The sequence below is a fragment of the Nomascus leucogenys genome, chromosome 6 (assembly GCF_006542625.1).
Source record: "Nomascus leucogenys isolate Asia chromosome 6, Asia_NLE_v1, whole genome shotgun sequence".
Taxonomy (NCBI): Eukaryota; Metazoa; Chordata; class Mammalia; order Primates; family Hylobatidae; genus Nomascus; species Nomascus leucogenys.
Window position 1 is genome coordinate 58,018,873 of NC_044386.1, and position 24,826 is coordinate 58,043,698.

At 40.2% G+C, this 24,826-nt stretch overlaps 1 protein-coding gene across 1 annotated transcript; it reads right to left on the reverse strand.

The window, feature by feature from the left end:
• Nucleotides 1-957: 957 nt before the first annotated feature.
• Nucleotides 958-24,746, reverse strand: ADAL (adenosine deaminase like). The gene is made up of 11 exons (XM_003266802.4): nt 24,584-24,746; nt 20,002-20,229; nt 19,346-19,476; nt 18,462-18,522; nt 14,504-14,591; nt 11,784-11,865; nt 8,889-9,015; nt 7,768-7,848; nt 5,814-5,952; nt 3,817-3,917; nt 958-3,099 (listed from the first exon to the last, which is right to left on the reverse strand). Exons 2-11 carry the CDS (start codon nt 20,062-20,064, stop codon nt 2,905-2,907), a joined length of 1,068 nt encoding a protein of 355 aa, XP_003266850.2. The 5' UTR covers nt 20,065-20,229; nt 24,584-24,746; the 3' UTR covers nt 958-2,904.
• Nucleotides 24,747-24,826: the final 80 nt, after the last annotated feature.

Genomic DNA, 24,826 nt, shown 5'->3' on the forward strand with positions numbered 1-24,826 from the left:
TTCCCTATGTTGCCCAGACTGGTCTCAAACTCCAGGATCCTCTTGCCTTAGCCTCCCAAAGTGCTAGGATTACAGGTGTGAGCCATGATGCCTGGCCCACATGTTTTTTTTTTTTTAAATTCAATATTTCACCATTAAATCTGACGTTAGCTGTCGTGTTTCATAAATGCTCTATCAGCCAATCCACATAAATTCTGGAACCTCAAACAAAAAAAAACTTATGCCATCCCTACCCTCACTTAAGACTAGCATGACTTTTATAGTGTGAAAAGAATTTCATGATAAGGCTAATAAATTAAAATCATACACTTCAATAGCTTTCGTATAAACACTAAACAAAAATAGGGCTATAAAACTTTATAACCATATTTTCACTGAATATATTATCATGAACACTTTCAGTCATTAAAATCTGTTCTACAACATTTTTAGTGAGTGCAATAGATCCACATTTTATGAATAAACTTTGATGTTTTTACTATGCAATTTCTGTATGAGTAGATAAGGGTAGAAAATAATATAATGCTATATATAATGCCACACAAAGCTACACACACGTATCTAAGAACTTCAAAAACCACAGAACTTCCCTCTCCCCTGTTCCTTAAAACAAAGTCTGAGTGGAAAAAACAAACTTTTTTCCTTTGCTCTCACACCACAATAAAGACAGAAAACTTCTCTGACCAAATGTGTGGAGTTTTTTCCCCACCACCAAGCAAGCAATTAATTTTGCAGCAGATACCAGCTGGGCGTCCTCCAATTTCCCATGCTATCCCCTAGAGATGGCATTTGATCCCACAGATTGAGGGCCCAGTCCCACAAGACTGCTGCCCACTTCCAATGCCAAGTTCAAACCCCAGGTGGTTTTACCTGTGCTTCTGACCAACCCTATAAATCAGGGTTCCCATGACCCCTCCTTGAGTTTAATTTGCTAGTAAAGCTCACAGAACTCAGGGAAACACTTAGGTTCACTGGTTTATTATAAAGGACAGTACAAAGGATAGAGATGAAGAAATGGATAGAGCAAGGCATGTGGGAAGGGACAGGGAGCTCCTATACCCTCTTCAGGTACAGCACCCTCTTCAGGTACAGCACCTCCACATGTTCAGCTACCTGGAAGTGCTCCGAAATCTGTTCTTTTGGAGTTTTATGGAGGCTTCATTATGAAGGTATGATTACCACTGGTCACTGGTAATCAACTTAACCTTCAGCCCTTCTCCCAAGAGTTTGGGGGAGGACTGAAAGTCCCAACTCTAATCATGCTTTTGTCTTTCCAGTGACCAGCCCCTAGGAGCTGCCAGCCAGCAGTCCTCATTAGATACAAAAAGCCGTCACTCTGGAGACACTAAGGATTTTAGGAGCAGTATGCCAGGAAACAGGGTCAAAGACCAAATAAACACGATATCACAGAAAGACAGAAAAGCTATCAGAAACCCTTAGTCATTTAAATTAGGGGTGTCATCAGCCTTAACTTCTTCTGATACTAGGGAAAAATACACATTCTAAAGAGCAAAGCAATTCAAGCATAACTTGGTATCTAATAATTTTGTTTTTGTTGTTTGTTTTTTTACCTTTCAGAACTATCTTAGTTTGTCCCTTGTCTTCAGCTGAAGTGGCCACAGTATGTGTGTTTATGTAAGCCTGCACCAGTGGTCCATTATGTAGGGGTAGGGTTACAAGAGACCCAATGAACTCTACTTAACACAGTGTTGCCACTACTAGAGGTATCTTTTAGACTGAGCAGAAAGTGAGTACTAAGGTGGAAATACAGCTTCCACAAAGAAAATGTAATAGAAGCTGTTTAAAACTGAAAGCTGCAGTGATCTGTGATCACGTCACTGCACTCCAGCCTGGGGAACAGAGTGAAAGCCTTTGTTGAAAAAAAAAAAAAAAAAAAAGAAACCTGCAACTATTTCTGTCTTTTTCACCTCTCAGCCAGTTATTCTCTCCTCTTCCAAAATTGGAGCAATGACTTCAATCTCTTTCTAGTACTGATGGGACAATCACAAAAAGGCAAAACCAGATCTCAGCACCTAGCTTTATCTATCACTAGGGTCATCCCTAGGCATTCACATAAATCTCTGGTATACAATGTGGTCTGGTGTCAATGGTCTTGGGATCTTGGAGAATACTTTTTTTTTTTTTGAAACAGGGTCTCACTCTGTTGCCCAGGCTGGAGTGCTGTAGCATCACAGCTCACTGCAGCCTCGAACATCCCTGGACTCAGGTCTCCTCCCACCTCAGCCTCCCTGGTGGCTAGGACTACAGGCATGTATCACCATGCCTGGCTAATTTCTGGTTTTTTGCTTTTTTGTTTTTGTAGAGGCAGGGTTTCTCCATGTTGCCTAGGCTGCTATTGAACTCCTAGGATCAAGCAATCTGCCCACTTTGGCCTCCCAAAGTGCTGGGATTATAGGCATGAGCCACCACATCCAGCTGGGGAATACTTTTAAAAACTTAAAGCAAGTGAAGGGAGTCTGATTAAAGTATGTACAATAAAATATAAAGCTGTTTAGAAGGCTTAAAGGTCTCGGCAGTAACCTAATTTCCCCACTTTCCTAACTTTATACTAGTAATTCCAAAACATTTCCTGATGAGAAACTTTGATTTCCCTGAAATTTTATGATCACTAATAGGGAAGGACTGCTGAGTCACAATAATCACTGGTGGAATAGGGATTTAATTAGCAACAACAGTCAAGTCCCACCCAATAAGCACCTGAGAGCTTGTGAGTCAGTTGAAGACACGTATTTACTGAGTACCTGCCACATGTAAGGTGCTGGTGATAGAGCCCAAGGAACTTGGCTGCTATGCTTCAAAGGAGTGGTGGACTGTTTTACTAAGTGGGATATAGCAGGACCTTGACTGCAACACATACTCAGAAGTAGTTCACTTCATTATAGCTTAAAAATGTAACACTCTGGGCTTCAGTTGATTCCATTTCTTCCTCAGTTCAGATCTGGTGCTGTCAGAAGCAAAGATGTAGTTGATGGATTCATAAGACAGATCCCACACCTGAGACTGGGTCAAATTAAATGTTTCAGCTGCCAGATAGTACTCTTGAGAAAGGTGTGTTGCAAAAACACCCTTATCGTCAGTCTGTCAATGTAAACAAGAATGTTTCAAAATGAAAAAGGAAGGATTTTTCAAAAACAACCATCTTTTTCTTTAGACTCTATTTTCCTATTTACTATACTTCTTTCAAGAGTCTAAACAAGGGCCTACAAATTTCTCTATGCATAGCTGTAACTAAACAGATTTATTTATACTTTAAGAAAAGATGCCAGAGCAGTGTTTCAACTCTGGCTGTATACTAAAATTACCTAAGGAGCTTTTAAAGCCTATCTATGCCCAGGACTCACCCCAGATCAAATAAAACAGAATCTCATGGGATGGGTGCAGAGCATCAGTTTTTTTGTTTGTTTTTGTTTTTAAGTCCTCTGAAGTACCTTTTGCTAGAGAGCCAAACCAGAGTCACCCTGGCCCTCTGTAGCCTCTCATGTCCCAGTCCCTTTTTTTTTTTTTCTTTCTGAGATGGAGTTTCACTCTTGTTGCCCAAGCTGGAGCGCAATGGCATGATCTCTGCTCGCTGCAACCTCCTCCTCCTGGGTTCAAGTGATTCTCCTGCCTTAGTCTCCCGAGTAGCTGGGATTACAGGTGTGCGCCACCATACCCAGCCATGCCCCAGTCCCTTCTAACTCCTCTACCTGGGCATTATCCTCAGGCATGCAAGGCAGTCAGCTAGATAGTGAACGTCTGACTTAATGCAACTCAGGGAGCAAAAAGGAGCAAAATACTTCATACGGAACACCTTACACAGATCACAGAAGGATGGGCAATGCTGTACCAGAATCCGAAATGGTGCTGGTCATAAGATGCAACTGTCTGACTTTTGACGTTTGAGGTCAAACAGAGTTCTAGATGAAAAGGGGAAAAAAAATCTCTTATTAAAAGCAAATAAGTGAACTCATTCAATGTTCACCAAGTAGACACGAGAAACATTTCCAAATTTTGCTAATTTAAAGTAGTTTATTAGTTTACAAAGTTGACCTTTCCTTATGTGTGAAAATTTGTAGTTCAATTAGTGTAGTTGTACAGGAAGTATGTGCTGCAACTTATGGCAACAGAGGTACCAGGCAAGGAATTAATATCCCTTTTACAGCCATGCACTTCTCCTTCTTTGACCAAAATAGAGAGGAAAGAGGAATGTCATGATGAAAAAAGCAGAGAATTATCAATGATAGGAGCAGAAGTGTTTTTTGAAAAGCTACTGCAATCCCTCCTGGTCTAACGGTGGAAGCCAAAACAAAGGTAAGAAAACTGTAGCACCATGTGTGAGAGCATTATAAAGAGCTAAGAATGGGCAGAGACTTTGCCATGGCTTCTAAGAACCCCTAAACACTTTCACCCAGACAATCATCCATTCACCTCCTTCTGCTTCTAGGTAAGTTAAGTCCATCTTAAGAATGACTCCTACTATTGGCCGGGCGTGGTGGCTCACACCTGTAATCCCAGCAATTTGGGAGGCCAAGGCAGGTGGATCATGAGTTCAGGAGCTCGAGACCATCCTGGCTAACACAGTGAAACCCCATCTCTACTAAAAAAATACAAAATAAAAATTAGCTGGGTGTGGTGGCGGGCGCCTGTAGTCCCAGCTACTCAGGAGGCTGGGGCAGGAGAATGGCGTGAACCCAGGAGGCGAAGCTTGCAGTGAGCCGAGATCGCGCCACTGCACTCCAGCCTGGGTGACAGAGCGACTCCGTCTCCCAAAAAAAAAAAAAAAAAAAAAAGAATGACTCCTACTATTAACAAATTCCTTCCTGGAAATATTACCAGGCTCCCCAGCCAGAGTAAAATACCTTACTGACTTGATTGATGGCATCTGCTCACTTGAGTAAGGCAGCCTCAACACAGGCTCACTCAGTTTAATGGATGACAAACCCAAACTGCCCCCTCTGTTGGGAGCAGAGCTAGGCCACCATACCAAGTAAGATCACTATGCCAGTGGTTCCCATTCTCTCCACTTTTGTGGATATTTAAAATTTTCCTTAGCAAATCTCGCCCATTATGAATTGCTGAAAACTCTACAGTTAAAACATATTCACATAAGCATTTTTATAAATTGGTAAATATAGCAAATTGATCATTCTGTAAAATGGTTTGCAGCCAACCACTTTTTCCTTCTTTAGAAAGGCCTTTCCTAACCATCCAATCGAAAGTGGTTATACAATCACTACTATATCAGCCTGTTTAATTTTCTTCACAGAACACTGATACTTTCTTGTATATTTGTTTACTGTCTTCTCTCTGCTAGATGAGTTTCTTGGGAAAGAAATCTTGCCTGTTTTGTGTACTGCTCTATCGCCAGCAATGACAACAAAGTAGGCACTTCATAAACACATAGACAATCAAGTGTGTAATGACCAACAGACATGTGAAAATATACTTGGGATTTTCCATGTTTAATTTTTAAATAATGTTACTTATTTTCATAACACATGTCAATTTTGTTAAAGTCATTTCAAAATTCTAGATGACCCTTTATTCCTCTAAAAAATTCTTACTGAGTTCCAAGCATTGGAGAATGTAGCAACGAATAAGACAAGCAGGGGCCCTGCTCTCATAGAGCTTATATTCTAACAGAAGCTAAAGCTTTCTGTTTTAAATAAGGCTCAGAAAGCACACACTCCATCTTTTAATAGCTAGATGACATTCGTACTTTTAGAACAGTACTTCTCTATAATCCCCAGGCAACCTGGGGATTGGGGGAGGGATATAGAGTCATCTGGAAGACCTGAAACTCCAAGCCTTACCCAGTGGTATCCGATGTTGCCTCACAAAGTCCACCAGATCCAGGGATCCTCCCTCACCGGAGTTGAGAAATGTTCCATGCCCGATTCTGTCAGGAAGCAGATCCAGGAGTATTTGTGTTTCTTTTTTTTGGTTTGGAATCTAAAGAAAGGGGAGGAAAGGGGATCAATGGCCTCTTTCAGTGGTTCTTAGAGTATTTTTTTTCTATAGCTAGGTACCCTGCCCCTCTAAGTAGTACTTAGTGCAGACCTTTTGGAAAACTGAACTACTTCTACCTTCCTAGCTCTCTTTGCCTTTTATCTTCTCATTCTTTCCTCAATATTCTTCTAGATTCATTTCAATGATAATAATAATAAACACTTATTAAGAACCTACTTTGTGCCTTTTCACACAAATTATTTAGGGCCTCACAAGAATCTTAAAAAGTATTAAGATGAAGAAATTAAAGCTGAGAAAAATTAAGTAATTTTCAAAAAATAAAACTTCACAACTCTATATGTATGTGTGTTCTGTTATAGACATGTGTTCATATATATTATAAAAAGTTCTGAAAAAATACAAACGCAAAACTGTTAATAGTATTAACTCTGGGGAGCAAAACAAATAGAAATTGGGCTTTTAATTTTTAATTATTTTCCTTCTTGACACTTGGATTTTTTTCAGGTATATATAACTCTTATAGTTAAAAATATAAAGCATTTTTTTAAAAAAGTTGTCCAAGGTCATAGAGCTAGTGAATGGTAGAGATAAGGGTGAAACATAACTCAGTCTGACTCCAGGGCCCAGTTACTTTCCTCACATAGTGTGCTCATCATGTTTGATTCTGACAAGGCTGGCTATGTACATACCACAATCACCATGAAAATGTCTGGCTGTGCTCTTTATCTCCTAGATAGCCCAAAACACAAATGCTCAGAACATTTTTAAATGAAATGTTTCATATCCAATGGACTGGATAATAAAAGCAACAGAAACTAAGGTAAAGAACAAGTTCTGATGTTGCACACAAGGCCAGAGATAACTGGTCACTGTCACACATGCTATTCCCTTATAATGACCAATGGTTTCTATCACACATCAGTTAGGTCAGCCATAGGATGTCCTGTGGATGAAAGGTCTTTTGAGTTAAGAGTGTGGAAACATGGATTCTGGATTTTAAGTCCTGTCACTAGATTACTGACCTTCTGCTTATAGACATGAAAGATACAAGTACTGGCAAGGGGTTCTGATTTTTTTCCCTAATCTTTAAATCATGATGTTACTCAACCTTTATACACTACCCCTTTAATACAATAACTCTGTGAGGTAAGTAGACTAAGTATTATTTTCTGCATTTAAGAAATAATTAAATAGATAGAAGTACTGAGGTAAAAAATAAATCCATTTATAAAATGGGGAAAATTGCAGCAAAGTCCCTCACAAGGGGTTTGCCTCACAAGGATGTGCTTAAGAAAGTGACTACTTCCCAGCAATTATCTGTCACTATGTTCATGCTACCAGTGAGCTTGGGGCTGATGAGGGGCACTGGACCTCTTTGCTGGGCTTTGTAAAATGACGAGTTGCTTCCTTTACTGCCAGTGGATGTGATACAATCAGGTCCCTTCTACTGTGAGGACAGGTGAGATAAATTGGTGCTTTTCTTAGAGTCAGCTTGCCAATGACAAGACTGATGTTGGAAATTCATGCATTTTCTCTAGCAAGACGTCATTAAACTGCTTTTAATGACCCAGCTGGCATTTGAGTCAACAGCCACTCCCAGGAACCACAAAAGGATAAAAACAGTAACACTAAAGACTAAAGCAAGTCATGTATTTTTAAATTTAGATTTAAAAATATTTCTACTTTCCCTTTTTAAAAAATGTTTTTCCAATCCCGGTTTATTCCTAGTCACTTACAAATGACCCTATTATTTTCTATTACAATCTGTCCCTTCTAGCCTAAGACAATATTGTTTACCTCTGAAAGATGCAATGCTAACTTCAGACCTGCTTTCTTAGCTTCTAAAAGAGGCTCCAAGAAGTCTTTTGCTTGTCCTACCTTAAAGATAAAAGTTAAAATGAGGATGCATGAGAATTCTGGGAAAACTGCGGAACTGAGTACTCCATTCCAATAAACAACATAATGGCAGAAAAAAATAACGGTAGATTAATTCATTTGCACATCTTGTTTATAAAGCACCTACAATGTGCTAGCCACTTTGCTGAATACAAAGCTGGCAAAGGCACAGTCCCTGCCCTCGAGAATATTGTCTAGTATCAGTAAACTGAGGTCAATCAGCTAAGCTGGATATGGTAGTTGCCAAATTTTATGCCTGGAAGGACGCCTAGATATCCAGAGCTAAGGAGAACTCATTCACTTGACTCAGGAACTCTCATGGTTACTCAAAACACTTCTGTTAAACAGGTGGATAAAAAGAAGGGCAGAATACTCCAGGTTTGGACAAAGCCATAAGAATCAATTTCATGGGACTCTCTTATTCAGTGGTTTTCAACCAGGAGCAATTCTGTCCCCCAGGGGACACTTGGCAATGTCTGGAGACATTTTTGGTTGTCGTATCTGGGAGAGTGCTACTGGCATCTAGTGGGCAGAGGCCAAGGATGCTGCTAAACATCTTACAATGCATGGGGCAGCCCCACAACAAATTATCCAGCCCCAAATATCAAGATTTCTGCTTGAATCTGACATTCAAGAAGCTCAAGTCAACATTTCTCAACTATCTATGAGACAGTTAAGCCCTAATACCCTAAGACATCCATCCATTGTTATGTAATGAATTACATTATAGTGTATATAGTCTGGGACTAGTTGTGCACCATCTTTAGAAGAATGGAGAAAATAGTCATATAGTCAGGCAACTCTTTTTTTTTTTTTTAGGGTACTTAATTGTTTCACAGAACCTTGGATGAGAGCTGCTCCAGTCATTCTGGTCATCCAGGGCAGAACAGGCCTTCATCCACAGAATGGAGTGTCTGCTAGACACTCTGGAGAATGCAATGCAAGATGCCCGAAGCTAGTCCTTATCCCACTAACTGATTCTACCTTTCAGAATTAAAATGTATGTAGGAAAAATAACTTACAGTAGGGTCTCCACTGAGGTCAAGGCCAAGAACTGTACCCTCAGTAGAAAGGAAGAACTCCTCGGCAAGTTTTACAGTCTCCTTGGCTACTAAAGGGCCACCTCTTCTATCAACTGCTATCAAATACCTTTAACATAAGAAAGACAGAGTTGAAAACTAATATGACACAGATGAAAAAGACAATTCTGAGTATGGCCAGACAGAGATGGCAGACTACGTGTAATACATCTCACTAGGAAAAGTATAGCCTGACTGAATCTAGACAACATGACATTTTACTTTGCCATATGGACTGAGACATGAATTCCTAAACAGCATCAAGCATCCAGTCACTGTTCAGATTTACAGTTGTCTTTCGAGGTTTTTTTGTTCCTGTATTTGTTTTTTCAGTTTGTTTGATTCAGGATCCAAGCAAGGTCCACACTTTGTGTAAGTCAATGTATCTTCTAAGCCTCTCTTAATCTACAACCACTCTTTCCTCTCCTCCCACCTCCCACCCTGCTTTTCTTGTAACTTATTTGTTGAAGAAACCAAGTTGTTTGTCCTACAAAGTTTTCCATGGTCTGGATTTTGTTGATTGTATCCCTGTGTTGTTAACATGTTGTCCTATTTCTTTTTTTTTTTGAGGCAGAGTCTCACTCTGTCACCCAGGCTGGAGTGCAGTGGCACAATCTCGGGCTCACTACAATCTCTGCCTCCTGGGTCCAAGCAATTCTCCTGCCTCAGTCTCCCGAGTAGCTGGGGTTATAGGCGCGTGCCACCACGCCCGGCTAATTTTTTGTATTTTTAGTAGAGACGGGGTTTCACCGTGTTAGCCAAGATGGTCTCGATCTCCTGACCTCATGATCCGCCCGCCTCGGCCTCCCAAAGTGCCAGGATTACAGGCGTGAGCCACCATGCCCGGCTTTTAACATGTTGTCCTATTTCTTATATTTCCTATCTAGTCTAGAGGCAGATCAGGTTCCATTTTTTCGCAAGAGTAAACTGGTGGTGGTGTGTTCTTAGGAGGCTGAGATCCATTATTTCATTAGGGGTTACAAAATTAGAAATATTCTCTTTCTAAAATGTATCAAATATCTGATAAAAGTTCATTCTTCAAATATTAGCTGGAATTCTATAAGACTTGAATACCCAGAGAATCTCTGTTTACATATATATATATTTTTTGAGACAGAATTTCATTCTTGTCACCCAGGCTGGAGTGAAATGGTGCGATCTCAGCTCACTGCAACCTCCGCCTCCCGGGTTCAAGCAATTCTGCCTCAACCTCCTGAGTAGCTGAGATTACAGGTGCCTGCCACCACACCTGGATAATTTTTGTATTTTTAGTAGAGACGGAGTTTCATCATGTTGGCCAGGGTGGTCTCGAACTCCTGACCTCAGATGATCTGCCCACGTTGGCCTCCCAAAGTTCTGGGATTACAGGCATGAGCCACTGTACTTGGCCTGTTAATATTTCTTGAATACCCAGAGAACCCCTATAATTTTTTAAAGCAATTATCAGTTTACTATTTATTGACAAAATAAATTCCTTCAGCATTTATTTATTTATTTACAAAATTTAGATCAACTATATATAAAATGCTGTATCTTTTTTTTCACTTAGCAACTTCCCATGCCATTAAAATAATGTTAGAAAATAGTATAAATCATATGAACATAACATAATGTAATTATCCTCTGAATGCTGGATATTTTAGGCTATTTTCTAATTTTTGTTATAAATAACATTAAAATTAGGAATCTTATGCCTAAATCAATCTATTTCCTAGGATGCATTTCTAGCACAGAATTACTGGGTCAAAGGGAAAAACTTTTTTATAAATCTTGACATATATTGCTCTTTAGAGAGGTTTTTCCCCCCTTACCTGTGTACCAGTGCAGGATTTGAAGAGGTTTTATTAATTACATATGCTTACCAGCAGTGTGTAACTTACGAACACTGGCTATTACCTTTTTTTAGCCTACTGAAACAGTATTGTAATATATGATTAATGAGTTAAATAGTTTTCTCTGTATTTCTATACGTCTACCAGCTCTTCGTATGTCTTCTTCTCTGCATTCTATTGTCTTCTGCTTGGTTTTTTATTGGGGTTATTAGTTAAGCTTAATTTTTAGAGTCTTATAGCCTGAAACTATACAGCTAGCTTTTTTTCTTTCTTCATTTAGGGCTTTACTGAGCCGATACTATGTACCTACTTTGTGGTAAGTACTAAAGATGTAGTGGTGAATCAAAAAACAAGGTCCTTGGCTTCACTACACTTACACTCTAGTGGGTGGGCATATATATAAACTAACGCAAGATAATTCCTTATCTTGTTACAAATAATGCCATACAGGAAATAGATGGGTGACTAGAGGATTAGTGGGGCACTTTAGACAGAGTGGTAAAGGAAGGCCCCTCTGAGGAAGTAACAGCCAAATTGAGATCTGAATAATGAGAAGAAGCCAGCCAGCTGGGCAGGAATCTGGTAGAAATGTGTTCTGGGGAATACTAAACAAAGGTGCTAAAGTGGGACAGTCTTTTTTGCTTATTTTAGGAACAGACAGCAGGCCCACGTGTAAGGGAGGAGGAGTGGTCTAGATGAGCTGCTGAAGTAACAGAGGCAGCCAGATCATGTGGGACCTTGTAGGCCACAGTAAGAAATTCATTTTAGCTTAATGGCAAAGGAACACCATACTTTACTCATGTAAAAATACTCAGAATTTTATTGCCTGATGAATAAATTCAGAATTGTGTTCTCACTTTAAACAACAGGGTTCTTGATTTTATTTTTCTATTGTATAAATCAATGAATGATTAATTTTAAAAAATCCATTACACCCATCATCAAAACAGTAAAAATTCACATTCTGGTTCTGTAAATGTTAACTACTAAGGTACAATCTTCTTACCTAACATCAATGTCTAAGTTTTCTTGTTTGGACTGTTTTATACCTTCAAGTATAGATTCCACATAAGTCTTTTTAGTCATTCCTGGAAAGGACACATAGAAAATACATGTAAAGAGATCATCAACTATTTCATCCCTCACCTTCAGCAATTCTATATGAACAATTACATTTTCACTTTATGCTATGACAAGGGCATGGTTAAAGATGAGTGAAAACATGGCCCTTATGGGTACATTTTAGTAAATACAAATTATATTTTAATAAAATTGAGGGAAAATGAAGTGTTAGAGAAACGAAATAAAAAAAAATAAAGACTGTTTTTTTTTTTTTTTTGAGACAGGGTCTGGCTGTCACCCAGGCTGGAGTGCAGTGGCATGATCTTGCCTCACTGCAACCTTTGTCTCTCAAGCTCAAGCCATCCTGCCACCTCAGCCTCCTGAGTAGCTGAGACTACAGGAATGTACCACCACGCCCAGCTAGTTTTTGGATTTTTAGTAGAGATGGGGTTTTGCTATGTTGCCCAAGCTGGTCTCAAACTCCTGGGCTGAAAGTGATACGCCCGCCTTGGCCTCCCAAAGTGCTGGGATTACAGGTATGAGCCACTACACCTGTCCTGTTTTTTGTTTTTTTTTTTTTTTTAAAGGGATTTTTTCTCTCCTAGTCCAGAAAAAAAGTCCTAACTTGGATTCCTTTCCCCTCAATCCTGCTCGGGCTTAGTGTTTCTCATCCAGGGAACCAGGCATGTTCTTCCAAGTCTGAGTGCTCTGCCCTCTGGGGGGATCTGCAAGAGCACTCTCCAGAGCAACCTCCTGTAAAATACCTTTTTTTCTTTTTCTTTAGGCTACATTGGGTAAAATAAAATACCCTTTTACCCAGATTATAAAATGCTTATGTTTGGTGGAAAGTCTCTAGTCTATAAACAAAAATAAAAATAGGGTGTGGTGGCTCATGCCTGTAATCCCATCAGTTTGGGAGGCCCAGGCAGGCCGATCACCTGAGGTCAGGAGTTCAAGACCACCCTGGCCAACATGATGAAATCCTGTCTCTACTAAAAATATGAAAATGAGCCAGGTGTGGTGGCATGTGCCTATAATCCCTGCTACTCGGGAGGCTGAGGCAGGAGAATCACTTGAACCTTGGGGCAGAGATTGCACTGAGCCAAGATCCCACCACTGCACTCCAGTCTGGGTGACAGAGCAAGACTCCATCTCAAAAAAAATAAATAAATAAAAATAACCCCACCACCCAGAGATAACTACTGCTTTCTAAGTACACATACACACATTTATTTTTATGTATTATTTCAAGAGACCTTTCTTAAGGTCTCTCTCTGTTGCTCAGGCTGGAGGGCAGTGGCATGATCATGGTTCACTGCAGCCCTTGGAGCCCACAGAGGTGGGGGTGGGGGTGTCTCACAATGTTGCCCAGGCTGGTCTCGAACTTCTGGCGTCAAGTGATCCTCCTGCCTCAGCCTCCCAAAGCGCTGGAATTACAGGCATGAGCCACTGCACTCTGCCTATATACACATTTTTAAATAGAGAAGATACTACTAGGTATATACGTACCCAGTTCAGTCATTTAACATGATTCTGAGTATTTCCCCATGTCATTAAAGTGTCTTCACCAGTATTTTTAATGGTTGCCTAATATTCCATTAGCCTTTATTTAACCATTCCTCTACTGTTGCATATTTAGGTTAATATCCTTCTTTTGAAACTCCATTGAAAGAGCCCTATGAGTCTGCTTTTCTCTCCTTCCCTTTCACTACTCTCATCAGTACAACGTGGAACTGATTCTATAGTTCAAAAATGCAAGATGAGAGCCTTCTCCTTATCTTATGTAAACACTTATACTTTACAATAATAGTTTCAAAAATTTTACCCCCAAATGATTACTGAGCTACACATATTAGGAAACAAGATGACCTAGGTCTCTTTGGGTCATAAACAAGGTGCTAAGAGGGCCCCAATGTCTCCTGATGCTGCCCTTATAGAAGGAGGATCTCAGGATAATTCCTGCAGACCATAGCCAGATCTCATCTCTATCCAGAGAGGTTTTACCACATCACAGCTTGCTCCTGGCCTAAGAAACTATTCCCTGAGAAGCGACTGATTAACCTACATTTTAGTAACTACCATAAAACATGATTCTGCATCCACTCAACGGCATTGTCTCACAAGTGCCTGTGATGCAGGGAGCAAGAATCAGCCTCTGCTTGTGACAATGCAAACATAAGGAGCAGGTACCCTTTTCTCAGAGTGAAAACAACTAAAAAAGGAAGAACAAAAGAAACTGTTGCAGGCCTTTGCTTCCTTCCTTAAACAGATAATGCCTGACTGGAATTTTACTACTTTTTACTTATGAATAACTCACTCATTAATAACGTACATCAGGATGGGCACTGTGGCTCACACCTGTAATCCCAGCACTTTTAGAGGCTGAGGTGATTGTTGGGCCCAGGAATTTGTGGTTACAGTGAGCTATGTTTGCACCACTGCACTCCAGCCTGGGCAAGACAGCAAGACCCTGTCTCTAAAACGAACAAAATGAACATCATTAATGTACATCAGAGAGAGGACTTGGACTGTTGACTAAAGGTTCAGTGAAATACAGAACAACACAACAGTATAAAAGTGCTTCATATTCCCACTCACAAACATGTGAGCGATCAAAGCACATAGGAAAAGGACAGTACATTTGCTGAGAAGTATAAATTCTACCAGTAGCATTTTCTCTTCTGGGTGTGCTCCTTAGTTCCAGGTACTTGACACCGTCATCTGCAAATTCTTTTATGACATCTTTTGTGACCTGATAATAAAGACAATGTACACAATATTGATAATGTTTGTGTAAGGGTCCCAATGAATGTGCCAAGTGCTACAGCTTTATTTTATTCATTAAATTTGATTTGCAAGTAAAGTTGGAAGTTTCTCATGTGGTAGAGATTATCCACTTTGTCACATCCCTGATGGAGACTATCCAGGGCCGCAATATTTCCAATTGCTCCCATCACCCCTCATTCCCACATTCAATCCCAATCTGCACATCAGCTACACCCTTTGTTTCTTTTCCCCCTTTTAAATATTTATTTCCTACTATTTATAATAGCAGATTGATAAAATAGAGAAATGGCGCAAAACTAAAACCAGCTGGAACCATCTATATGTGTAGACTGCTAGGAAATGCACATACAGAAATAAACAGCTACAATGATTAGATATTACTGATGTGCCATTTGAAGTCATGGCTTAAGGTTTTTATTCAAGTTATTTAGGAATAAGTTACATTTTTCAATAAATTCTGGTAGGGTTAAATTTTCTTTTTTTTTTTTTTTTTTTGAGATGGAGTCTTGCTCTGTCGCCCAGGCTGGAGTGCAGTGGCGCAATCTCGGCTCACTGCAAGCTCTGCCTCCCGGGTTCACGCCATTCTCCTGCCTCAGCCTCCCAAGTAGCTGGGACTACAGGCGCCCACCACCAAGCCCGGCTAATTTTTTTTTGTATTTTTAGTAGAGACGGGGTTTCACTGTGTTAGCCAGGATGGTCTCGATCTCCTGACCTCGTGATCCGCCCGCCTCGGCCTCCCAAAGTGCTGGGATTACAGGCGTGAGCCACTGCGCCCGGCCGGGTTAAATTTTCTTGAGAAGTACTTAGGGCAAAGAAAGTAGGTGATAAATGTGAGTAAAACTGTATCCAATTTAGTGCAAATCTCAATAATCCAAAAGTTCCTGAAGGATTTCCTGAAGAATGTTTTTCCTTTCTGCCTTCAATCCTAAAAAATCTACAAGAAAAAAAGGCTAGGTTGGCGAAGCTGTGACAAACTGCCGTAATTAGTCCTTACAGTTGGTATCCTAATCTTAATCTGCTTTGACTACACACACACAAGCATGCGAGTGCAGTGTCCTGGCAAAGCAAGAGGGGCCGGCTGTTTGTACATACAGTGCCTAACAGTATGGCACTACCTTGGTGAATTCATAGCAATCCAAGTTGTAGGCCTCTTCTTTTTTCTTTTTCCACTAAAGACAAAAATGAAATTATAATATAAGTGGAATGGGTAGCTCAGTTTCATCAAGAGGTCTAAAGACCCAGATTCTGAGAATACACAGCCAAAGATAATACATCTGCATTCTAAATCACATGAAACTCCAGGACCAAGCAAGATACTACTGCTGCCTCCTCCAAGGAGCATGATACTGCAGCCTCCATGCCATCATGAATGGCACTGGCCCCATGGCACTGCTACTCCAGGAACTCCCTCTTTCTGTCACTGACACCATGAAATTGTGGCCTCACCTTTGTATTAATAGGTTGAGGAATCTGGATCTTGTCACTGCCCCAGAACAGAAAAGACCCACACTCAGCTACCCCAGCTCACATGAGACTAATGCAGAAAGATGTTTGACAATGAGGAATAGGGTAGAAGTGAGGGTTTGAAATAGTAGTCCTTTTCAGTGACTACTATCCAAGGCTCCCTCTTTCTGAGTGGCTAGGTACCTGTAAAATCAAAAAAAACTAACAAGTATGGAGCAAGAGCAAAGGGAGGCAGATTTATCTAGGCCACAGTGAAGCCTACAGAACCATCCCTAACCCACTCCAAGAACATTTCCCTGGGGTCTACATCTGTGTTTGCCAGATTTAGCCCTTTCTGTGACGTGCGGCAGGTAGCGTGGTAGGTACTGAGGACACCTCTTTGGGCTTTCCCCTCCTATGCGCTGGACTGTGAATATCTATTCAAATTCTTTTTCCAGACAAAATACATCACAATTAGTTAAGTTCCTACCTACTCAAACCGCTCTAAGACTATATAAGCTTGAATGGGAAAGAGCATGAGCTCTGCAACCAGATAGTACTGCCACTTACTCTGTGTGTGTGATCTTAAGCAAGTTACACTTAACCTCTTTAAGCCTATTTTTTCATCTACAAAAAGGGAACAATAAAAATACCTACTTCTGAAAGTAGTCCTAAGAATAATGTCTGGTACATGTAATAACGAGTATCATTTTTTCAGCCACACTCCAATCCTCTCTTTGAGATTATACCCAGGTCACCTTGACTAGCGTTTTAAGTGATCTCCCTCACACTCAGTTCTACATTTACAATCTCTTAGTTTACTCTCATAGACGTTTCATTTATCATATGAGGCACCCCACTGTCACCCTCTGAACCACCTAGTAGCACCAGGTCAAATGCACAGAATCACCTCTTTTAATAAAGCTTTTCAACTTTGATTTTGAAATGAATGTAGCAACAAGCATGTCATTATTATACCCACAGAGTATTAAACTGTCAGTTTAAATTTAATCATTTTGCTCTATAACACTCATCAACAAGTGAGACCAGGGCCCCTGTGGTGGACATTCTTAGCAATGTTCAATGGTATCTTTTGAGACACTGCTTAGAGAATGCCCTTTTGGTTCCCTATAAATCCTTATGTGTGTCTCTAATGCAGAGCTTACCACACTATGTCGCAGTATCTGCTTATGGGTCTGTCTCTCCAACCTAATTATAAATTCCTCAGGGGCAGAAACTGTGTCAATCTCTCTAAGACTTTAGCACAGTGCCTGGAACATTGTGGGCACTCAGTCAACTTTTGTTGAACAAAACTATTAGAGATACCTCTCCTCTAAAAGGTGCTTAATTTACTTACTACTTATCATGAAGATCAATCTTTACCAAAGAGGAAAATTTTTGCTCGATCAGTCAAAAGTTACCTCTCCAGAAACACAGGTTGTACTTTCTTTGCATTTTTTTCTACTAGTTAAGATCACTGACACAATTTTGCTTCTCTCCATTTAGAAAGAGAACATTTTAAAATGCCATTCTAGTCAGATCAGTGATACAGAAGACAATCTTCCACGTCAGACTCTAGTATCATGGAGCTTCAGATAAGAGAACACAGTGGTATCCTTTGTGCCCTCGGAGGGAAAGCACAATTTCCCTAGGGATTAATCACTTACTCTCTAAGCTCTTCTTGAACTTCTTCCTTCTCTATAATGTCCACCCATACAGTAAGTCTCCTATGTAATATAGACAATGCCTTATTAAGGATATCCCCATCTGTGGTCTAATATTTCTTTTTTTTTTTTTTTTTTTTTGAGACGGAGTCTCGCTCTGTTGCCCAGGCTGGAGTGCAGTGGCGCGATCTCAGCTCACTGCAAGTTCCGCCTCCCGGGTTCACGTCATTCTCCTACCTCAGCCTCCCGAGTAGCTGGGACTACAGGCGCCCGCCACCACACCTGGCTAATTTTTTTTTTGTATTTTTAGTAGAGATGGGGTTTCACGGTGTTAGCCAGGATGGTCTCAATCTCCTGACCTTGTGATCTGCCCATCTCGGCCTCCCAGAGTGCTGGGATTACAGGCGTGAACCAGCACGTCCAGCCCTAATATTTCATATATGTATGTTATATATGAAAAACAGGACCAAATTTTCTCTTCCGTATCGTCCTCTATCCTATAGAAGATGCTCTTCATGGTTCTTTCCTCATATCTTTTACAAGAAACACAGTTTTTCTGTACTAGCTCTTAAGCAAATGATTTACATCGATTTTGAAAAGAATTGCCGTAATAGAGAAAATATTTTTCATCACTCTTAATGAGAGCAAAAATGAAAGGCCATGTGCAATAATGGAAGGAAATTACTTCATAATTTTTAAACCATTCTAAAAATTCCTTCATGTCTTACCATTAGTATATCTTCAGGGCTACTAGTAAGCTGATGAATAGTTTGAAACATCTGGAAACATCTGCAACGTGAATGAAAAGTTTTAACATATTCTAGTCATCAAAGAAACTCACTAACTGAATGAATTAAATTTTAGGCTAATAGTAAATATGTATTTATATTTACAAAGAACTACAGAATAGATGTTTCAAAAATTACATTGATCTGGAAAGATAATCAAATGATTGAAAATAAAACATTACTAATATTTTTAAGTGGGAAATAATAGTACCCCTTCTCCAACCCACCCCTGACATGGGGAAATTCAATATGCCTATATTTTCAAATCTAAAGACTATCCCAGGCTGGGTATAATGGCTCATGCCTGTAATCCCAGAACTTTAAGAGGCCAAGGCGAGTGGATAGCTTGAGCCCAGGAGTTTGAGACCAGCCTGGGCAACATAGGGAGACCCCCATCTCTAAAAAAATTCAAAAAACATTAGCCCACCATGGTGGCGTGCACCTGTGGTCCCAGCTACTTGGGATGCTAAGATAGGACTGCTTGAGCCCCAGAGGTCGAGGCAGCAGTGATCTGTGGTCACGCCACTGCACTCCAGTCTAGGCAACAAAGTGAGATCCTGTCTCAAAAAAAAAAAAAAAAAAAAAGGAAGAAAAAAGAAAAAAGAAAGAATATCCCAATATAACTTCACAAACAACAGAAATCACTAGAAATACTGTCAACAGTCTAACAGCTGGAAAAAAATGTTGTATGTTAAGATATATGCTCCACGCCAGATGCCAACCCTATTTCTGTTTACTAAAATCTGAATTCTTACATACTACTTACAATCTCAAAATACTGATAGAGAAAAAAAGGAGTATGTCCACAACCTCCTCACACTTACTCTTCTAAAGTTCTTTTCTTTCCCTTGTCAATCACAGTCATCTGATCGTGGATTTTAAGATCTGGCTTCTGGGCTATTAATTTCTTCATGGTACGAGAACTAATGGATCCATTCAAGTGGGCATGAAGTTCCTAAGAGATACAACCAGTAAAACTTATCAAATATCCAATAGATTCATAGCATCTTACCAGGTACTTCATGTTGGTAGTTTGCAATAGGTAAACTGCTTACCAGATTTAGCTACATAACAAAATTTACAAATTTTGCCTACAAAATTTACTTTTTATTTTTTTGAGATGGAGTCTCCCCCTGTCACCCAGGCTGGAGTACATTGGTGCGATCTCAGCTCACTGCAACCTCTGACTCCCGGGTTCATGCGATTCTCCTGCCTCAGCCTCCTGAGCAGCTGGGACTACAGGCATGCCACCAAGCCCAGCAAATTTTTGTATTTTTAGTAGAGATGGGGTTTTGCCATGTTGGCCAGTCTGGTCTCAAACTCCTGACCTCAGGTGAATCCACCCGCCTTGGCTTCCCAACGTGCCGGAATTTCAGGCATGGGCCACTGAGCCCAGCCAAAATTTACTTTGATGAAAAGAAGCAACATAAAAATCATTACAATTAGCAACCACTCAAGATTTCTGTAGTTGAATTCTCACCACTTTTGGCAATTCAGAATAGAAGTCTGTCTTGCAAGGCTGTTGCTCTTCTGCCTCTATCATTTTAGCAGGAAAAAAAAATGGTTCTTCTCCACTCTTATTCTTGGTATGAGCAATATGATGTATTTCAGTCAGTAAATTGTATGGTACTGAATTTCCTTCAGATTGCTTTACTTCCACACATTTTGGTAAGATTAGCTGTATGTGTAGATCTGGGTTCAGCTTCACCTATTTTAACAAATGTTAATATTTTCAGATGTTAAAAGCAAAGAAACAGGATTTTGTTAATTTTTTCTTTAAAACTAACTTAAGTGTGTCTAAGGTGGGAAAATGATTAGTAAACAACATAAACTGGAAACAGGAAAAGACCTCAAGCTTATAAGAGGTGTACTAAAACCTGACATTTAGTAGAGTATATTCCTTAACTATTGGCACCTTCTATACAACCACTTCAAAAATTCAAAATTTTATAAGGCCTACACCGGATTTAAAAAAATATATATATATATAATTTTTTTGAGACAGAGTCTCCCTCTGTCACCCAGGCTGGAGTACACTGGCATGGTCTCAGCTCACTGCAGCCTCTATCTCCCGGGTTCAAGCGATTCTCCTGCCTTAGCTTCCCAAGTAGCTGGGATTACAGGCACACGCCTCCACACCTGGCCAATTTTTGTATTTTTAATAGAGACAGGGTTTCACCATGTTGGCCAGGCTGGTCTCGAACTCCTGACCTCAAGTGATCCACCTGCCTCAGCCTCCCAAAGTGCTAGGATTACAGGCATGAGCCACCATGCCCAGCCAAAAATAAAATTTTAAATTTTGAATTGTTTAAAATACATAAAAGAAGAACAGAGGTGCTGGCATCAGATGGACCTAGGTTTGTCCTCTTACCAGCTCTATAGGTTAGAAGCTATGTGGCCTTAGTCATTTACCTTCATGGCTTCAGTTTCTTTATTTACAAAAATGGGATTAAAAATGCAAAGTAGCAGTGATGATTAATAAAGTATTTTAAATTCCCCTCATTTATGTTCCCACATGAGCCAGTCACTGCCTTTAATTCAGCATTTAATCACACTGATATCTCAATCACTGATATACTTGTCTTTCTCTCTCACCAGACTGTAAGCTCCTTGAGGACAGGTTCTTTGAATTATTCCACCACTCTAGCTCTTAGCACAGTGCCTAGCACACTGTAGGTGATAAATCAATCAAAATTTCCCTTCCCTTCTGAAAGTGGTTTATAAGTGAAGATAAAATTCCAAGTGAAATTTAGTGATTTTCAAAGTAGCCACCTTGACTCTCTGGGTTCTCACATATTAATGAGGATGACGTTTAAGAGTAACAGTTTCCATGTATTCAGAACCTACCAGGTATGTGACAAGCACTTTTAATAATATTATCTTTAATCCTTGAAATAACTTTGTGAAATATTACTGTATTGAAAATCAATAAATTGATACTGAGAGGGGTTAAATAAGTTACCAAGATATTAAAATGTACAATAAAGAAAGTAGTTCGTACAGGACTAAACAGCCATAGAAATCCATAGAAAGGCCTACTTAGTATGAGATAAACGTGGCATTTCAAAGTAATGCCATAGTAAGTGCTTAATAAATAGTAAAAAATGAAAAAGATGGACTATTTAATCAACGGCATTTAATATCTCTACCGAAAAACATAAATGATTTAATTAAAATGGAAAAACATACCTTTTTTTTTTCTTTTGAGACAGGATCTTACTTTGTTGCCCAGGCTGGAGTGCAGTGTCACGATCACAGCTTGCTGCAGTCTCAAGCTTCCAGACTCAAGCGATCCTCCCACTTCAGCCTCCTAAGTATTAGAGACCACAGGCATGCACCACAATGCCCATCTAATTTTATACAAAATTTTTTTTGTAGAGACGGGATCTCACCATGTTGCCCAGGCTGGTCTCAAACTCCTGGGCTCAAATGATCCACCAGCCTGAGCTGGGATTACAGTAGCGAGCCACTGCGTCCGGCCAGATTTTCAATTTTACTCCAGGATCCTGACTTTAATTTGTGCTCCACTCAAACCATCCTCCAGACTGACCTTTAACTAGCTGTGAGAAAATTTACTGACCCACTGGCTACAATGTTAACCTATGGAAATTAAAAAGCAACTAAGCAATCATAATCTTTACACATTAAAAAAAATTGTTGTTCCTTGCCTAAAACACTGCTACCAACAATAGCATGCCATGTCAAATTTAACCTTTCTGGACTGGTTTTGGTCTGGGACGGAAGGCAACAAACACTGGGATAAGATCCACATTAGTAATACTTCATCAATATTAGAGCAGGGCCAGAAGCAAGTATCCTGTCTCCCAGAGAACTTTTTTCATGCTCCCACCTACTCCCCCAAAAGGGAACTCAGAATAAAAAAATATTTGTTACTGTTTATTATGCACTTACCATGAGCCAGGCACTGTGGTGTCTTAGTTATTTTGTTTAAATGCTCACAACAACCCCTGAGGTATTATTATCCCCATTTTATATAAGAATAAATTGAGATTTAAACGCCGGCCCCCCTCCCCCGGCCTAAACATAAGGCATCCAAATCACAAATTTTGCTCCATTCTCTTTCTTCTTGAATTACTTTTCTTGATCTGGTCTTTGCAAAACAAGTCGTATTTTTGACATAACATCTACATTTTAGGAACTTGTCATTAAATAAATTTGTTTCTATGGTGCTATGTATTTTTCAAAGACCTTCAACTTTTTTTTTTTCTATTTGCCCCTCAATCAACCCTGAGATACCTCACAAAGCAGTACTTAATCTCATTTTAGAGGTGAGGATCCAATGACCCAGCAAGCATAGGTGAGCCCTTCTTCTAATCCCTTCAGAAGCAATTCTCAAACTCCTCAAATGTTCCATCAGATCCGAATGCCTTACACTAAACTGACAACTCTGCCACCAACTTTACAGAGAAAACAGAAGCCATCAGATGTAAATTCCTTCTTTTTCTCTCTGCCCTACCTCACACCTGAGCTTATGATTATCCATAATCTTTTTTTTACCCCATCAGGAGTCACAGATAAAGGATTCATTCTCCTATCTCCACAACTAATACGTGCCCAGGATCCCATTTCTGTCTATTCCAAGTTACTCTACCAGTGAGTTATTGTCTCATTTTTCTGTTCCTTCAACCTCTCCCTCTCCACTGGCTGGTTTCCCTCACAGGACCAACACACATGTGCAGTATTTGCTTCCACCTGAAAACAAGACTCTTTTATCCCACATTCTTCTTTAGCCACTGCCCTGACCCTTTTTTCCTTCTGAGTTAAGCTCCTCCAAAGTATAATTATTTAGACTGGATACTTTCTTTAACTTACCTCCTATTCACTGAAACATGGATTCTGCCCTCATTGCTCCACAGAAACTGCTCTCCCTAAGGCCATTAATGAGCTTTTAAACACCAAATCTAAATGTCACTTTTCAATTACCAAATCTTTTTTTTTTTTTTTTTGAGACGGAGTCTCGCTCTGTCACCCAGGCTGGAGTGCAGTGGCACGATCTTGGCTCACTGCAAGCTCCGCCTCCCGGGTTCAGGCCATTCTCCTGCCTTAGCCTCCTGACTGGGCTGGGACTACAGGTGCACACCACCACGCCCGGCTAATTTTTTGTATTTTTAGTAGAGATGGGGTTTCACTGTGTTAGCCAGGATGGTCTCCATCTCCTGACCTCATGATCCGCCCGCCTCAGCCTCCCAAAGTGCTGGGATTACAGGCGTGAGCCACCGCGCCCGGCCTTCAATTACCAAATCTTTATCCTGATCCAAACCTTTTCTTTCTTATTTCATTTTATTCCACAAGAAAACATTGGAAAATATGAAACTTTTTCTTGACTCCAGTATCCAAATCTGCTGGACTCCAAAACTCACACTCTTAAATATTATGCAGTACCACCTGTAATTAACGATAAACTTATCTGATTTCCTTTTCTACTTCAGCCAGTCACCAAATCCCAGTGAAGAAATGATAAATTTCCTAAATGTCTCTGGAAGTGGTTTCCTATGGACGACTCCCAGACACCCAATTTAGAAACTTTATGATTATTCTGAAGTCTAACCTGGATTTACTCCTTAAAAACAAAGCTCAGAATATATCACAGGGAACAATCACCTTTCTTCAGTGACTTCCCTTTCTGGGGACATATTCAGCACTACTTTAAAACCCACAGAATTCTCCAAGTGGAAGGGGGTGCGATGAGAAAGAGAGGCTGAGTGGTTTATTCACCGTCAGCCTAACATAGGGCTGGGAATACAAGGGAATCAACAGTCTAATATCTGTGGGGTAACGTTTTCTTGTTAGGTGTCTATAAATTATTTGTAAAGATCGGTTTCTTCAGTTTGCACTCTGGCCTTAGTGACTTGTTTTCAAATTTTAAATGGGGTTCTCTTTTGCAACTGTGAGAGCATTAAATAAGTCAGCAACTATCAGCATCCAAGGAAGCTAACTAATCCTTGCCCACTGAAGGTCCGTGGTGCCAACCCTTCTTTGCTCCTACCAGACCCTTCCTTGGCGGTCCAAGGAAGCCAGGTCGTCAGTCCCCACAGACTCACCTCTTAGAGATTTCTCAACTACGAGGACTTAGGCAAGCTTTCACTTTTGACTGGAAGGCTTGTAGAAACGTGACAACCCGCCTTCCCTAACACTCACGTCACAGCGGTAGCGGACCCTATTCTGGGGCAAACGGAACTCAGGACATTCAAAACAAAGGTCAGCCGCAAGCGAACTTAGCACTGGCTACACCCCCCTCAATTCTGGTTGGCGAGATGCGCTCTTCCAGGAAGTGACGCACAAGT